Below are 18,216 nucleotides of genomic sequence, written 5' to 3'. Positions count from 1 at the left end.
GCCAGGGCGATCCTAACCAAATAAAATTAGCCGGTACCCTCAGGTTTTCTTGGTAGTTTTGTCCCTGAATCGAGAGAGCCCCGGCCATCTCGGTATAAAATAAGAAAACTAGCCAAACCCCGTAAGGACGTGCCTTGACAGGAGCCCTTCCCCCTTTTCCCCTTGCCGCTTTGAAGGATATAGAAGCCGCAAGAAAATCCCCCAATGATTTCTTCCCTAAAAACACCCTCCGGTTTTCAGTGGTTTTCCCGAGGATCAAGTGCGCTCCGGCAACCTTGATTGGAAAAATCAGCCATCTGCTTGGTTTTTCGGTAGTTTTTGCCCTGAACTGAGAAGAGCCCCGGCCATTCTCAGCCAAAAACAAACTAGCCACACCCGTAAGAGGTTAAACTCCACGGGATCCTTTTCCCTCTCTCCCCTGCTGTTTAAGAGACGAGCAGCAGCTGCCCCTAAACTCATCCCCTCTGCGCTTGCTTGTCCAGCGACAAGAAGCCAGAAAACCACGCCCCGTCCCCTTCAAGATCTTGGACATTGATAGAGTAGAATGGCATCCAGATTCAATCTGACTGGCCTTATTGCCCGTAAGGAACCGGCAGACAGACTGACACTGCGTGACCAAGAAGGGCGGCCAGAACCCCTGGCGCCCGGGAACTTTCAAAAGCTCCAACCCCCTGGAAACCATTACCGAGGCTTTCCAAGAATGGTGTAACACCAGAAAGCTCGGGGGTGGCAGTAAGGACTCTTATGCCACTTGGGGTATGTTTGTTGCCCTTCAGGACAGTGTAGCCCAGATTGCTGAGCTGCAACATGCCCTAGAGGAGAAGGATGCCCTAGTGAAGGAGCAGGAAGCTCAACAGACTGACCGTCTCGAACAACGGGAGGCCCAGTTAGCTGATCTCCTGGATAACAGTGTGAGGCTCATATCATCCACCTCTCCGACGAGATGGAGGACATGAGAACTGAGCGCTTGAGTGCATGGGTGGAGAAGGCTCATCAGCTTCAGACCATCCATGAATTAGGTCAGCTCCAGGCCACAAAGCAAAGAGCTGAGGTAGCAGAGGCTCGCATTATCGAGCTGGAAACAGAGCAAGTGAAGATCCAAGGAGCAGCGCAGTTCCTCATGGAGAACAACGAGGTTAAACACACAAATGTAACCCACGATGCGTGTAAGCATAAGATTGCTGCCTTGGAGGAAAGGTTAGGAGTCCAAACGGCCCTAATCTCAGCGGTGCACCCTCACAGGCTCCTCGATGTGCCCAATCTGATCTCTTTTGATCCGATATCGGCACCCACAGAGACTGTCAAGGGTCCACCGGTGAACCCTGACTGGGTTGCTCCAGCCCCCGTAAACCCAGTCCAGACGGAAGCAGTCCAACGCACCACCCAGGGTGGGCACGTGGAGAGATCTGAGATACAGAGAGTCTTAGCCTGGAAGCCGCACGAGGCAAAAGCCATTGCGGATGGTTTTGGAGCTCTAAATAGGGATCAGGAGTGCAGTGGCTATCTGCGATCTACCAACAGCACACTGATGCTAATGGCGAAGACTTGTACCAGCTAGCAAGGCTCTGCATGACAGGGTCCAAACTAGCTGCCTTGAACTCCGCCATTACATCATGTGGGCTGAATACGTATGCGCATTTAGAGTAGATCCGCGAGGTAGCCAGAATACTCTGGCCAGCTCAGCCACTCACTGGCTTGTTCTACATGGACAAGCAGAAAGCAGACGAGGGCGCAGATTATATTGCAGCCGCAAGCAGTTCTTGGGTCTGCCATCTGGTTTTGTCCGGGTGGACGGCAATGGCGTCCCCCAGTACAACACTCCCGAGTTCAAGGAGGCCATCCTGGGAGGCATCAATAATCCGGCACGGATTATGATGGGCCTGACCAGTGCAGCCGCTTTGAACTGGGGCGAGCTTGAGGAGAAGCTCCGACAAATCGCAGACATAGTGAGAGTGACAGGTCCAGTTCCTCCCCCATCGGGGAGGAAGAGACAGAGTAGTCAGGAGCCAGTACAAGTGGTCACATATGCCAACAACCCATTCCCGCCCTAGAGGGAACGGGAACGTGGACCCACCACGGGCTCACACAGGAAAGGGTCCTAGAAGCAAAGGCAGGAGCAACAGTTTCCGCAACGAGAAGGATCCCTTCGTTAAGGGGACAGAACCTTCCCAAAGTGTTACAACTGCTGCCCCACTGCCCCCCCGACTCAGCCCTGGACCCCAGAGAACTCCTTACGGAGATACCTGTGGGCCAAGCTCAAAGAAGCAGGACTGGACATGACCCAGTTTGATAGACAGCCGCTTGACAAATTGGTCCTAGCCCATGGGAAGCTCCCCCGGAGCGAGGTAGAGCCTCCCCAGCCCATAGCCCCTGTGGCAGACCGGCGAAAATCGGTACATTTTGCCAAACCGGACTTTGACAGCTGGACCTAGGGGTGCCCGAGGTCCACACCCCTTCCTCAAGAAGTGGTGGCTAAACTTAAGCCAGACTTCTGGGGGAGGCCGATGGTGCAGGCGGGCATCAGGACCTCCGGGGAAAGCGTTTCTGCCAATCTCCTGGTAGACACGGGAGCTGCCCTGAACATTCTGCACCCAAGGTTGGCAGCCTTTGGACTCCTGACGCCAGAAATCAGAGCTCTTGCCAGTTTTGGCGGAGGAGTCCACAGGGCCAACATTTGGAAGCAGATCCCTATTACTGTAGGGAAAATATAGACTCAGCTGGAGGCTTGCGAGAACAAGGGAGAAGACCCGGGCATTCTCGGAGTCCCCTTTCTTCGGCAACAAAAGCTGACCATTGATTTAGCAAACGGCCTCATGTGGCAAATCCCAGGAGGACCGACAGAGATTTCAGCGATTCACCGCTGTTCAGCCCTTAAGGCCCCCTTTCCTTTAGCTCCCATCAACACGGACCCATGGGTTTGGGAGTTCAAAGAGGTTTGGGTGAAGGACAAAGCGGAGTGTGGGGCCATGCGAGACGCGTGCGTCTTGATCGAGGGAAGGGATCCCCCTCCCCAGAATCAATATCGTTACCTAGCCGAAGCAGAGGCCAGCATAGGGAAGACTATAGAGGGCTTGCTAACATGGGATGTAATTGCCCCAATGCAATCAATCTGTAACTCTCCCCTATGGCCCGTCCTGAAGGCTGACGGTGTAACATGGAGGATGACGGTAGACTTCCGCGTACTTAACGCGGTGACTCCTCCAGTTGCTCCGGTCGTGGCTAAGTACAATGAGATCCTGGCGGCCATTGCTGCAGGAGTTCGGTACTATAGCGTCTTGGATCTGGCTAATGCTTTTCATTCGATCAAGCTACACGAGTCTTGCTGGTACAAGTTCGCTTTCTCATTTAGAGGCCAGCAGTACGTTTTTAAGCGAACCCCACAAGGATTCCACTCCAGTCCCAGTATATGCCATGCACACATGGTAAAGATGTGGGAAGGACTCCAACCCGAGTCCAGAAACCACATTTTATCATATGTGGATGACATTCTGGTGCATTCCGACAGTGAAGAAAAGACCCGTGCAATCAATCACCCGGGAAGTTCTCGGCCTGATACGCGACACAGGTTTTAAAACAAGCCACGAGAAGGTGCAGCTGGTTAAAACTAAAGTCAAATATCTGGGCCTTTCCCTGGGAATTGACGGCCCAACTCTGGACACCCAAAGGGTGGAGGTTATCTCGAAACTTCCAGCCCCCACTGACACGCATTCGCTCCGAGCACTCCTAGGAACGTTCAACTTTAGCCGCGACTTTATCGAGTCGTTTGCAGAGAATGCGCGCCCCCTGTACTCCCTCTTGAAAAAGGATGTCAAGTGGGAATGGGGCCCCGCGCAGCAGAAAGCTTTTGCAGAGCTCAAGCGCAGCCTCGCTAGCGCTCCTGCTCTGGTGCACCCCGATATGAGCAAACCGTTCTATGTGAACCTGGCAACTTCTGACCTGAGCATTGGTGCTACTTTGATCTAGCACCAGGCTGACTTTCAAAGAATTGTAGCCTATGCGTCTAGGAATTTGAGTCCTGTGGAAGTCAAGTTCAGTCCTTGCGAGAAGGAATGCTTGACCCTAGTTTGGGCTCTCACACACTGGGAGTTCATAATTGGGGGTGCCAGGGTCATAGTACAGTCTGCGCATACTCCCCTGAAATACATCATCTCAGGGAAGGTACAAAACGGACAGGTTTCCAATGCTAGAATAGCGCAGTGAACGCTTGCTCTCGTAAACAGGGGCGTGGACTTCAAGAAGGAACAACGAGAATCCCTGGCCCCCTACGGGCTCATAGTCTCGCGAGAACAGCATGAGTGTCCTTTACCCTTGGTAAGGCACTACAACTGGCTGGCAACTTGGGGTGGGTCCTTAGCTGAAGCACAGCTACAGAACTTGGTATGCTGGTTCAGCGACAGATCCTCCTGTCACGTGGATGGCCATGCCAAGACTGGCTATGCAGCCATCCAGGTCCACGACTCCTTTGTTTTACAAGGCAGTGCGTGCCCCCATTCTAGCCAGGCAGCAGAAGTGGAAGCTCTAAAAGCAGTTTTAGAGTTTGAGACCCCTGACTGTCCCCTTGCAGTTTACACTGACTCAGATTGGACTGCGAAAGCAGCCACGGTTTGGCTGCCAATTTGGCTCGAGAATGAAGGAAGGAACTCTGATGGGAAGATTATAGCCCATCAAGAGAAATGGTTAAGAATCGCAGACCTAATCAAAGCCAGAACTGCAAGCACATGGATCACCCATGTTAAGGGACATCAGAAGTCAGCATCAGAGGTTAACCTGTGGAACCACAGGGCTGACTCTCTAGCCAAGGAAGCCGCTTGGCAAGATCCCAGAACGATTCCCCCGGCGCCTCCTCCAGCTGACCCAGTTAACCCTGTCGTCACCAGGCAGCGAAAGTGCCTGCAGTCATCACTGCTAGATCTGGCTACCCTCCAGGAAGGAGGCGCACAAATCTGCGAACTTGCGAAAGCAGGAAAAGACCCGACTGGTAAATTTACCATTGTAGAAAAGGAAGGGATATTTTGGGCACAGAGCTCTGACGAGGAGCTACTCTGGCTTGTACCCCTAGAGGTTCGCGCAGACCTCATCCAGTTTGCCCACGTGCAAGGGCACCGAGGCAAGGAAGCCACCATAGAATGGGTAAAGGAAACCGGCTGGTGGCCTGCCATGCGCCAGGAAGTAGAGCAGTGGGTTCAGAACTGCCTCGCCTGTGCCATGGTCAAAGCTAACCAATCTGGCCCCAAAGCCCCAATTCAGCACCAGCGGATTGAGGGGCCTTGGGCGCGCCTACAGATCGATTTTATCGGTTCCTTGCCTCTGACACCGCGGGGAAACAAGCACTGCCTAACTATCATCGATCCATTCAGTAAATGGGTCGAAGCCTTCCCGTGCAAAACAAACTCTGCCGCAACCACTGCACGTGTGTTGTTTAACGTGTTCAGCTGTTTCGGGATCCCACGTTTTTTGGATTCAGACTGGGCTGGGTCCGCAATCCCAGACAATGGGAGGTGGGACAGCTCGTCATGTACCAAACGTTTTCAGAAAATGAACATGTGTTGTCTGCAAAATGGTTGGGACCTGTTCCCGTGACTAAAAGGATTTATCCTGCTGTGTATCAGGTTGCTTTACCCCGAAAGGGAAGCGTTTGGTTGAAGTATTTCCACTGCTCGCAGCTCAAGGAGTGGAAAGGTGAACCCGCCTTGGAGAGCCATGCGCAACCGCCCGGCGATCCAGAGACAGCGGCCCCAGTTGCACCCGTTGCCCTTTGGCAAATTTCGCTCCCTTGTAAAGAGGCAGCCCCAGTGGAGGATCTCGCCGATCCGGGATAATATTCCCGGGATAATATTCCCAGAATCGATCTGAGCCTGGCACATCGGGGGACTGCCACACCCGGAGTTCCCCCGTAGAAAATCTGGTCTGTAAAATGTTTAATCCTTACGGATGCTTGAAGCCTCCAGGACTTCTGTCTGATGAATATCTTTTGTACCCGGTTTTGAATGCAAGTGTGTGTGGCTTTCCCTATTCTGCTCGCTGTATTGATAAGGACTCTGGACATCTGCATCTTTTCTGCGCCACAGGAAACAGCTCCCACCCCAACGTTTCTATTACCGACTGGCAGCTGAAAGAATGAACCTTGACAGGAAAGGACTTACTCCACTCGGGTCCACCTGATTGGGTAGTGCTTAAGCCTCATTCGCCTTACAATAAGGCATCATCTGTCATTTCCTTTCAATTCCTTGGAAAGCTTGTCTTGGAAGTCCCACACCTGAACGGGACTTATCAACTCTTTCTGGACTTTGATTGCACCGCGCATCTGCAGTTTGACCCTCTGATCCAAAACCCGGAAGCCCTAAGGAACCTGACTTATCCTGTAGTAGGATCCTATGTAGTTAAAAGGGACATTACCGAAACTGTAATTTTGAGCCCCCAACTTTCCCTTAAGGAAGTGAGGGTTGACTTATGAGGACTAGACACGTCCTTTATGTTACCGGAATGCTCTCCTTTTCTCATGCCTAGCTACAAGGGTATTACTAGATGGCTCAACTTTTGGCAGACCAAACAGCATTTTGGACGCGTCCAGAGATCCCTCTCTGACTGGGTAGCTCCTACTGGCACCGGAGTATCTCTTATAGATGCGGCTAACATCGAGGTCCTGGCCAATAAATTGTCTTTTTCAGCCAACCGCATCTCGCAATTGGGGAAAACTGTCCAGCAATCTCTTTCTACCCTCGCTCAGGTAGATCAGGCAATCAGTTCCATTATGTTCACTTGGGAACATGTCTTAGAATCAGACTTTCACACTTTTGTTACCGGAGTTCGCTCCCTTCAGCAGAACATTTCTTTGGCGTTAGCCTGCTCTCAGGCTCATGCCATTAATTCGGCCCTGACAGAAGATTTGATCCGGCACTCTGCCGAAGGGCACATCCCTGTGACCCAGTTTCTGGAATCGATCCTCACGCCGCAGGAAGCTGCTTTAAGTGCATGGTGGATGCTTGTAGTTGCGAAAGCTGAACCCCAGCTCCTCTGTCTCTTTGTAGTTACTGTGTCTTCTGAAGACATTCTCTCTATTCATCCTGTAGTTCCCCTTGGACTGCAGACCCCAGGTGAAGATATTCTATACTCTAGGGACAGGAATCGGTCGGCTGCAGCCACATCTTTAGGCTGGCAGACTATCAATGTGGAAGGGTGTGAGAGGAAAGAGTCCCTTGGATTCATATGTGATAGCCAGGTGCTCGAACGGCACCATCCGTGTCTTGCCCCTTTAAAAGATCACTTGGGCTCATGCTCTTACGACATAGCCCAAGAAAACAGCACAACTGTCCTGTATGTAGGCAAAGGCTGTGTTTGTGTGCGCACCCCCTGCCCTATGATAATTTTGAACTTTAAGCGAGTACAGCCCATGATTCCTTTGATTAACCGCTGCTTTTGCAAGATCATGCACGTCTCTGGATGTGATTTCTCCTACGTAGTCCCTCTCTGGACTCGGAAGGACCTGGTAGTCACCCCGCAACGATTCCATTCCGTCTCCCCTGTTTCCCTTGGATTAGAACTCGAGCTAATCCAAAGCCTTTTGCATCATCTGGATCTACAGGCTACTCTTGCAAACGTAAAAGCTGCAGGAGAAGACGCGATCCTCACTGTGCAGCACAATGGGGAGAGAATCGCGAGCCTGTCTGCAGAGATAGCCTCTGCAGGAAATCACGCCTGGTGGGAAAGCCTTTTGGGCTGGTCCAGCCATGCCACCGGAATCTTTAATCTCATGATGCATCCTATCTTTCTGATCCTAATCTTTCAGATTCTCTTAATCATAGCCTTGATTGCCCTGACCTGCTGGGTCAAGCGGCAAGTCAACGAGCTTCAGCTCCTCTCTCGCCTGAGAGCCCAGAATCCTCCTGTTTAAGCCACCTCCTGTCGGGAGACTGGCATCCGTATGACTACATGCCACCTTTGTTTCTAGGTTCCCAACTCCCGCCCAGGAGAAGGTACCCCTTTTTGCTTTTTGTGTCAGACAAGCCACCCGGCTTGCCTGTTTCTTTTTGGATCCTGTTTTGTTTTCCTTTTCTGCCTTTTACTTTGGTAAGTGGGGTGGGTCCCCTTTTTGATCGCGGGGACCCCGGGAGCCCCTACGAGCAGGGACTCCCCCCCTTTCTTTGCGTCTGCGCGCAGGGTAATCAGCGTCTCAGAACCGGAGAAACTGAGACTTTCGTGAAGAAAGCTGCATTTGCTGTGGCAGTAGGGGCCACCCCAAGAGTAACAGCTTCTTGGGTTCTGAAAAGCCGGTTGTTTCGCGGATGCACCCAGCCAAGATGGTTTACGCCTGACGGCCGCTACATCCCTTGCTTACCAAGTAACTTTTCTTTTACAGTGAGTCCCTGCAACCAGGTCCGTTTGACCGGCCAAAGGACAAAAACTCGCTGTAACACTTTTTCTTTTCCCCCATTTTTAAGCAGTTTGGAATTGTTTTCACAAAAATCTTAATTTTTGCCCCCATTTGCATATCCCGGCTACCTAGTGCTTGGATTTGCATCCGCCCCGCCTGAACACAGAGGCGCCAGCCTCAATCCGCCTCACAACTCCCACCTCGTTCTCTGTTTCCCCGGGAGCCGAAAAACACCCGATCGGCTCAGAACTCCCTCGTTTTCCCCCATCCAGCTCCCCGGGTTCCTGACCCCCGGGAATCCATAACGCAACCCTCTCAGTTTGCTTCCCACTACAGATCAACCCCTGCCATAGCTGCCAATTGTTCCCGGTTTGCCCCAAAGATCAAGCGGCTCCCCTTTCATGGACCCTGTGGCACCATATGTTTGGTGCCACCCTCCCGGGAGACCTTCCACCACCGTTCCTTGGGAAGCAAGGGGGGAGCATCCAGCACCTTTACCAGCCTGCCAAGAAGACCCTTGGGTGGGATGGAAGGGGGGGGGAGAACGGGAATGGTTTGCTTATGTTTATGTATTTATTGGGAAGGTGACTTCCACCTCTCCCACCCTACATTTTTGCTGTAAATATACATTTTTCATTGTATACAATGTATCCATTTTTGTTAGATTGAGAATGTAGCAAATAGTTTGCTAGTTTATGTATATAAGTTTTGCTAAATTGCTTAGCTTTACCTTGTTCTTATTGCATTGCTTATTAGAAGCCATTGCTTAGTTCATTGTCTAACTTTTTAGTTTCTGTCACTTTCTGCCTGCTTCATAGTAATAGCTTGATATTCATTGCCATCATTTTTAGGATTGCCTTGTGCTAAAATATTGCTCAGGTATTGCTCACATTTTCTGCCCACTTAGAAATTGAATGTAATCACTGTGACCACGCGCAATGCAGTCTAGCCTGCTCAGGCAGCCTTGACTTAGAATTTCAGCTAAGTTTATTGTTATGGTGGAGACCCTCTTAAGAATAATTCTCTGATAGTTTTAATGGTAGAAGTAAAGAGAAAAATGCGACCAGCAGCCCTCCTTTCCCCCATGTCACCCCAAAATTTGCTTTTTGCTTTTAATTGGCCAACAGTTTTTTGTACATTCCAGTTTTTATAGTGGCAGACGATGGCATAACTTCTCTCTTTCTAAATTTCCAGACTAAATTTCGCCCTTTGCCAACACTTGAAACAGAGTATATTGGTCTGTAGTGAATAAATTGGACATATAATTCACTACAGAAGGGGGGGGGGGAATGTTATGCATGGCAGGACCCCTGCCTTATGCCTTGGCACACTGTACTCCTTAACCAATAGCGCAGCACGACAGTCTAGACTTGGGAGCAAGCTAGACACAGGACAGACCAAGTCACTCTGGCAGGGCAATGTCAGAGCAGACTCCATCTTGAGAACCAGGACAAGCCCAGGCTTGTTCTCAGCTACAGGTTTGGAAATCCAGGTGCCTCCATGCCCTACTCTCGACCCCCCCCCCCAACCCATTGTACTACTGATAGAGTGATTTGGTTCTAGCCAATATGCCCCGGGGACTCTGGGCATATCTCTTTGTCTCTTGACTTAAGCCTGTCTGCCAGGGGAATCTCTTCCTCAAACACTTACAGCTAGCCCCATTGACACCCTGTAGCCATCCGGCTTAAGCCCATTAACTCTTTGTCTAGAGCCATTAACACCCATCTCCTGTCCTGGCAAGGACATTTCCCAATGCAGTGACCCTGGGAAGACCCACTCACATGCACACCGCATATCCACCCACATGCACCCCTCCTGTCCAATCACCTACACCGCCCACGCCCCAGTCCTAGGTCCCCTCCCCTTTGGGACCCCATAAAAATAGTGGCCCGAGACTGTTACTTTGAGTTTTTCCACCTTGGGACCCTTGGAAATCTCCCTTCACGCAGGACGTGTCGCTGCTCTCTTGCCTCTCTACTCGACGGAAGGTAACTATACTGAACCTCTTTTTCCCACTCTATCCGACTGTATGTTAGTCTGTTAGTGTATTTTATGCTTTTTTTATTGTTTTTCTTACTTTAATAAAGACTGTTACTTTAATAAAGACTGTTATTTTTGCAACATATTGACTTGAGTCCTTTCATGGGTGTAATTTACCTCGTAGACATTGGTAACGATCCTATAACGCTAAGTTACCCAACCTCTCAAAAAGCTAAGCCAGTTGTTCCCCACAACTTGAACCCGCGTGTTACAGGACGTGTGGGAGAGCATTTCAGGTAACATTACATACATTAACCTTGATCGTATATTCTCCTTGTATGAGTGTGTACAATTTGTCTTCATTCTCAAAGGGGTAGATCTGTGGCTTGGAATAGTAGCGAATATGAAATTCCTTGCGTTCCAGAACACCATCCATCAAGATTCTCAGGATCCCGTGAACAATTTCGAACTTGTTTTCCAATGGGTAGGCAGGACTCTGGCATACCAGTTTTTTTCCTTCCAGTGGCTCCTTGCATGCCTAGAGACATCCCAGCAGAAATGGAGGCAATAACATAATAATTTAGTTCAATTTGGCTTCATTTTATCAGTAACTGCAGGAGTACTGTGTTCAGATTATATTACTGAAATGCAGAGACTGAGACTGCAAGGACAGTAAGAATGAAACTTGGGATGGAGAAATGGCTCTTGATGAAAGACATCACCAGGTAAGTTTAATAATTATGAACACCCCTTCATCCATCCTGAACCTGCTCCCAGTCAATTTTGGGGGCTTCACTGATACTGGCTTGGATCCTACAGAACTTTTCTACTGATGGAATGGATTTCCACCAGCAAGACGCAATTTCCCCCCAACTCCCTGCGGATTGGAATTCCTCCCCACATGCTGCTCCTGGGGAACAGGGGACCAATAGCATGCTATGGGATGGGGGTAAAGACATCTGCAGCAGCATACAATCAACTCCACTGTTATTTAACCACACATTATTTGGGACTTGTTGGTACCCTTCTTTATTTATGATATAAATTTTACCTATATCTAATAGAATAAGTTCCAAACATCCTGAATGCTTCTTTCCATTCTGAATTTCCTGTTGGGCTTCATTTTAACTAATCCTTTCATTTTTGTTAAACCCTGGAGGAATATTGGCAAAACATCTTATGGCACTATAAAATTTGCACATTTGTTTTGACATATACATCCATGAGCCAGAGCCTACTTCATTAGATGCATAAAGTAGAACTCCAGAAAAACTGACACTGCTCTAAGCAGTTCTGCCTGAATCACCTCCCTAGTTGGATCCTGGACATGGAGGCTTACAGCTCATCCATCCTCCAGTCGCAATGACTGTGGTTGTTTCAAAGTGGGGACCACTTATCAACTACAGGCAATGGCCCACCAGACAATGGCCTTGTTTACTTTTCTAGAACATAAGATGAATGTCACACTGGGGAACATAACTTGCCAGATTGCCCCTGGCTGGGCTGGGGGGGGGGGCTGTCACCTCCCTATTGGTTCAAAGATCAGACTGGCCCTGCCCTAGGCCTTAGTTTTTTATATTATACAGGGAAGCTGTTCCAGATTATTGCCATTTTTGTGATAATTGTAATTTTCAGGGATTTTATTATTGTTTCATGGGGTATTTGAAACTGTTATGATGTTTTACTGTTTAACCGTTGTGAGCCATCTTGCTGGGAGCGGCAGTCTATAAATCTTATATGCCACTTTTCTCTAACCAAAGGAAACTCAAAGCGGCTTATAGTTGCCTTCCCTTTCCTCTCCCCACAACAGACACTCTCTGTGAGGTGGGTGAGGCTGAGAGAGCCCTGATATTCTTGCTCAGTCAGAACAGCTTTATCGGTGCTGTGGCGAGCCCAAGGTCACCCAGCTGGTTGCATGTGGGGGAGCAGGGAATCAAATCTGGCTCGGCAGATTAGACGTCTGCACTCCTAACCACTACACCAAGCTGGCTCTCCATAATATTAAGGTTAGTAATTAATGGCAGACGCTTTCCCAGTTGTGAAAAGAAATAATTAAAAGGGACTTGTTGCTAGCCCATTTCCAACAACAACAACAATCTTCTAATTGGCTTGCTCCACAACTGTGGAGTTCCTTTCCCCAAGAAATGAGCCAAAATCCAAGACTGGAATTTTCTGGAATTGTCTGTCTTCTGGCAATGAGTATTAAGCTGGCATTGAACGGCCTCAGTTTGACACAGTCTATGACGCAATACTTAGTGTCTAAATATAATCAGCTCTCTTTCATTTTGCCTGGAATACTCACTTTAGCTTCTGTTTTCACTGTTGCAGACTCAAATTGTATCTTTGTTTGAAACACTGAATCCAAATTGGTGCCAAAGATGGAGATATCTGAACCGCTAGAAAAAAAAACAGTGAGAAGGCCTTAATTAAGAGCAAACCAAAATTACAACAGCAAGATGATTTTCAAGGCTATCCTGGTGGTGTGAGTGTCGACAATAAAGGATTTAAATTTGTTAACTGTACTTGTAGTACTCAATTCCCGGGACTTCTGCCACCCAGGCCTGCAAGTGCCAAAGAGAAGATACCACCTCCTTGAGATTTTCTGAAGTCCCCCCTAGTGTAATGAAATATTCTTGATGACTTGGGACTCCAGCAACGTTACTTCATAAATCTATATATCTAATACTGATCTGTGGATAGCCAGATCTACAGATTGAGGCCACACCAACCCCTGGGCTGTTTTGTCAACTTGAAGGCTCTGCTGGCTGCTTTCCTGGCTTCCTGGTTTTAAAAAATCTGAATAAGTACAATACATAAAAAATTAAAAATTAAAATATGCAGAAATACCAGTATTCATTTATACAGAAGGTTTTATTTGTTTTATTGTAAAGTTAAAAACAATATATAACCACAATAATAACCTAAGTACAAAATCAACTCTAAATTCCAAAAATCACAACCACAGAAATAATGGCCTAGACCAAACTTCCTTTGACACACAGCCTTCCTCAATAGTCAGGCATACATGAGCATAAATAAACTGTAAAATACACAGGCTCCAGGCAGATACAGTACCCATTATAATGAAAAGGACCCAGCAGAAATTGTGATCATATATACTGTATCACAGAGCTAGCTTTGAATAGCAGAGGCTTCTGTATATAATACCATAATTTGATACAGGATTTCTCTGCATACAATATAGACGATTGTCTCTACATCAGTGGTCCCCAACCTTTCTGAGGTTGGGGACCGGCAGGGCATTGGGGCGCGGCCCGCGGCCCGCGCGGGCCACGCCCACGCATCGGGCCGCGCCTGCTAGCTGCGCCCGCAGGGGCGCGCCCCGGCCCCGATTCCCTCTCCCCGCCCTGCCGCAGTAAGAAGCTTCCCAGGCCGCAAGCTTGCGGCCTAGGAAGTTTTTTACTGCGGGGGGGGGGAGGGGCGCGGAGAGGGAGCCGCGGCCCGGCACCATGGCCTTCGCGGCCCGGCACCAGGCCGCGGCCCGCAGGTTGGGGACCACTGCTCTACATGATATTTCATAGAATCATAGAGTTGGAAGGGGCCATACAGGCCATCTAGTCCAACCTCCTGCTCAACACAGGATCAGCCCTAAGCATCCTAAAGCATCCAAGAAAAGTGTGTATCCAACCTTTGCTGCCAGTGAGGGGGAGCTCACCACCTCCTTAGGCAGCCTATTCCACTGCTGAACTACTCAGATTGTGAACATTTTTTTCCTGATATCAAGCCTATATTGTTGTACTTGTAGTTTAAACCCATTACTGCGAGTCCTCTCCTCTGCAGCCAACGGAAACAGCATCCTGCCCTCCTCCAAGTGACAACCTTTCAAATACTTAAAGAGGGCTATCATGTCCCCTCTCAACCTCCTTTTCTCCAGGCTGAACATTCCCAAGTCCCTCAACCTATCTTCATAGGGCTTGGTCCCTTGGCCCCAGATCATCCTCGTTGCTCTCCTCTGTACCCTTTCAATTTTATCTACGTCCTTCTTGAAGTGAGGCCTCCAGAACTGCACACAGTACTCCAAGTATGGTCCGACCAGTGCCGTATACAATGGGGCTATGACATCTTGTGATTTTGATGTGATGCCTCTATTGATACAGCCCAAAATGGCATTTGCCTTTTTTACCGCTGCATCACACTGCCTGCTCATGTTTAGTTTACAGTCCACAAGTACCCCAAGGTCTCGTTCACACACAGTGTTACCTAGAAGCGTATCCCCCATCCAGTAGGCATACTTTTCATTTTTCTGACCCAGATGCAGAACTTTACACTTATCTTTATTAAATTTCATCTTGTTCTCATTTGCCCATTTTTCCATTGTGTTCAGATCTCGTTGAACTCTGTCTCTATCTTCCGAAGTATTTGCCAGTCCTCCCAATTTGGTGTCATCTGCAAACTTGATGAGTAGTCCCTCCACCCCCTCATCTAGATCATTAATAAATATGTTAAAAAGTACCGGGCCGAGCACCGAGCCCTGAGGTACCCCGCTACTCACCTCCCTCCAGTCTGATGAAACATCATTGACAACAACTCTTTGAGTGCGGTTGTCTAACCAATTCCCTATCCACCTAACTATCTGAAAATCCAGATTGTAGTCCTTCAATTTATCCATCAAAAACATCATAGGGAACCTTATCAAAAGCTTTACTAAAATCCAAGTAAACGGCATCAACCAAATTTCCACAATCCAGCAAACCTGTTATTCGGTCAAAAAAGGAAACCAAGTTGGTCTGACAAGACCTCTCTGACCTCTGTTGTGGGGAAGATAATGGAGCAGATATTAAAGGGAGCGATCTGCAAACATCTGGAGGACAATTTGGTGATCCAAGAAAGTCAGCATGGATTTCTTGGATTGATCCAAGAAAGTCAGCATGGATTTGTCTCCAACAGGTCCTGCCAGACCAACCTGGTTTCCTTTTTTGACTAAAATCCAAGTAAATGACATCAACCGAATTTCCACGATCCAGCAAACCTGTTACTTTGTCAAAAAAGGAAACCAGGTTGGTCTGACAGGACCTGTTGGAGACAAATCCATGCTGACTTCCTTGGATCACCAAATTGTCCTCCAGATGTCTGCAGATCACTCCCTTTAATATCTGCTCCATTATCTTCCCCACAACACTGGGTCCCCACAACACTGGTCTGTAGTTTCCTGGGTCTTCCTTTCTCCCTTTTTTGAAGATTGGAATAACATTTGCTCTCTTCCAGTCCTCCGGGACATCTCCAGTCCTTAAAGAGGTCCCGAAGATGATGGACAAGGGTTCTGCAAGTTCTCCGGAAAGTTCTTTGAGCACTCTCGGGTGCATTTCAGCCAGCCCAGGGGATTTGCTCATCCAGTGCAGCTAAATGCCTCTCAACAACCTCTCTATCCATGTCAACCTGCCACCCAGACACTATCCTTTGGCTACTGCCATCTCTAGATGTGCCTAAACCCTTTGACATGTGGGGGAAAAACAGATGTAAAATAGGCGCTAAGCCTTTCTGCTTTCTCTGCATCTTCCATTAGAGTTTGTCCATCTGCACCCAACAGCGGGCCTATTGCCTCCTTTACTTTACGTTTGCTCCTCACATAACTGAAAAATCTTTTCTTGTTACAATGGGCTTCCCTGGCCAATCTTAGCTCACTTTCAGCTTTGGCCTTTCTGATGATTGATCTACAGTGCCTAGTAACCTGTAGGTACTCTTCTTTAGAGCTCTGTCCTTCCCTCCATTTCCTGAACATTTTCCTTTTCTTTCTTAGTTCCTCTTGAAGATCTCGGTTCATCCAGATAGGCTTCGTAGAGCTCCTGCAGAGTTTTCATCTTTCTGGGATAGTCATGGATTGAGCATGCAATAGCTTCTGTTTGAGTAGTGCCCACCCTTCACATGCTCACTTCCCTTCCAGCATTCTTGTCCATGGTGTGACACTCATAATGTTTCTGAGTTTATTAAAGTTTGCCCTGCGAAAATCCAACATCCGCGTCTGGCTACAACCTTGCTTGCCTCCTCATCTCAAAAGGAATTCTATGAGGACATGGTTACTTCCCCCTAGGGTCCCCACCTCCTTCACCTCATCCACCAACTCTTGCCTGTTGGTCAGTATTAAGTCCAGTATGGCTGAAGCTCTTGTGGGTTCATCTACCATTTGATAAATGAAATTGTCAGCCAGGCAGGTCAGAAAGTTGCATGACTGAAGACGCTTCACAGAGTTTGTTTCCCAGCACACATCGGGGAAATTGAAGTCACCCATGATGACAAGGTCCTGCCGCTTGGATATTTTCTCAAGCTGCTCACAAAGTGCAGCATCCACACCCTCTCGTTGGTCAGGCGGTCGGTAGCAGACACCAACCACCACACTGTTTGTTTTCCCCTCGCTTATTTTCACCCAGATGCTTTCCACTGTATATATACCCTCCTTCACTAGAATTTCCTGACAGGTAAGCCCTTTCCTCACAAACAGTGCCACTCCTCTACCTGTTTGATCTATTCTGTTTTTTCTGAACAGTTCATATTCATCCACTATTACAGTCCAGTCATGAGAATCATTCTACCAAGTTTCTGTGATGCCTACTAGATCATACCTTTCCATCAGCATGAGAAGTTCCAGCTCTTCCTTCTTATTCCAGCTCTTCCTTCTTATTGTCCATGCTTCGGGCGTTAGTATATTTGATTAATCAGGACACGGCAAGGAAGTTGCATATAAGATCACCACCATATTACAACTGCATCTAATCAGGTCATACATCGATTGATACAGACTGCAATTTCTAGGCTGTGTGCCAAAACACATTTTGTTTAGGCCATTTAGGTCCTTGCTTGTGATTTTTAGAATTGATTTTGTACCAAGACTATTATTGAGGACGTAAATTGCTTTTAACTCTCCGTATAACTAAATGCATGTACTTTTGTATATTTTTCATTTTTTATGAATTGCACATATCAGGTCTCGTATTCATATTTCTTTAACCCTTTTTTTTTTGGTTTCTTGGAGTCACATTTTTTGTGGTTAAGTATTTTCTCCTGTTTTCCCCTTGCTTTTCTGGCTTCTTCAGTGGCTGCCTGGATGCTCACCGGACAGCCCAGGCTCTTTAGTGCTACAGTGGTGGAAGCTTGCCTACCAGCTTTGCCACCATAGTATGTTTATTCGGTAGATTGACCCATATAAATAATTCATCAATAGAAGTAGAATGACCCATATAAATAATTCATAAATAATTCAATCAATAGAAATAGAAACCATTTGCCACCACAGCAGTGCCGGTGGCAGTTTGCTCAGCCACTCCTGCCAACTTTATGGCTTTGGCCACAGCAGTGCCTCACCAACCTTCCACACGTACCCTGGCCTCTTTGTTGCCATGGCAGTTCATGTTGCTGCTTGCCCATCCCTTTTGCCACTTCAATGGTAATTACTCCTCTCTCACTTGCCTGTAGCTTTGCTGCCTTAGTGGAGTGGCACCTTTAAGACCAAGATTTATTCAAGATGTGAGCTTGAATAAATACCTTGAATAAATCTTTGTTGGTATAAAGGTGCCACTGGACTCTGATTTTGTTTTGTTGTGTTGCTTCAGATTAACATGGCTACCAACTTGAATCTGCCTTAGTAGAATTTGGTCGCAGGAGTATAGGAGCTACATTAGCACAAAAAGCAGTATTGGTTTTGGGGGAATTAATCCCCCCATTTTTTATGTTTTCAGATTTTTCTGCAAACCTGGGGGGTTCCCCAAATTTGGAGAACTATCTGTTTTTGGTCAGTGTGGGCTGAGCTATTTATTTAGATATCTGCAGATGAGCTATTAGAGCATATGATTGGTGCATAGTACACATTACAGCAAGGCATGGACAGGGGATGTGATGGGATGGAAACAAAA

General features: G+C 48.0%; 1 protein-coding gene across 3 annotated transcripts in view; it reads right to left on the bottom strand.

The window, feature by feature from the left end:
* The window catches only part of MST1R (macrophage stimulating 1 receptor), a 110,692-nt gene that overhangs the window by 37,252 nt on the left and 55,224 nt on the right, over nt 1-18,216 (bottom strand). For 2 of the 3 annotated variants that reach the window (XM_077326037.1, XM_077326038.1), the window contains exons 10-11: nt 12,654-12,747; nt 10,662-10,889 (exon numbers count right to left, since the gene is read on the bottom strand). In XM_077326037.1, coding sequence (XP_077182152.1) covers nt 10,662-10,889; nt 12,654-12,747 — 322 coding nt within the window. The remainder of the gene's footprint in view (nt 1-10,661; nt 10,890-12,653; nt 12,748-18,216) is intronic. The other variant, XM_077326039.1, reaches the window with a different exon arrangement.

This window comes from Paroedura picta, chromosome 3, assembly GCF_049243985.1.
Source record: "Paroedura picta isolate Pp20150507F chromosome 3, Ppicta_v3.0, whole genome shotgun sequence".
NCBI lineage: Eukaryota > Metazoa > Chordata > Lepidosauria > Squamata > Gekkonidae > Paroedura > Paroedura picta.
The sequence above is the reverse complement of the archived record's forward strand: the minus strand, read 5'-3'. Positions and strand labels throughout refer to the sequence as shown.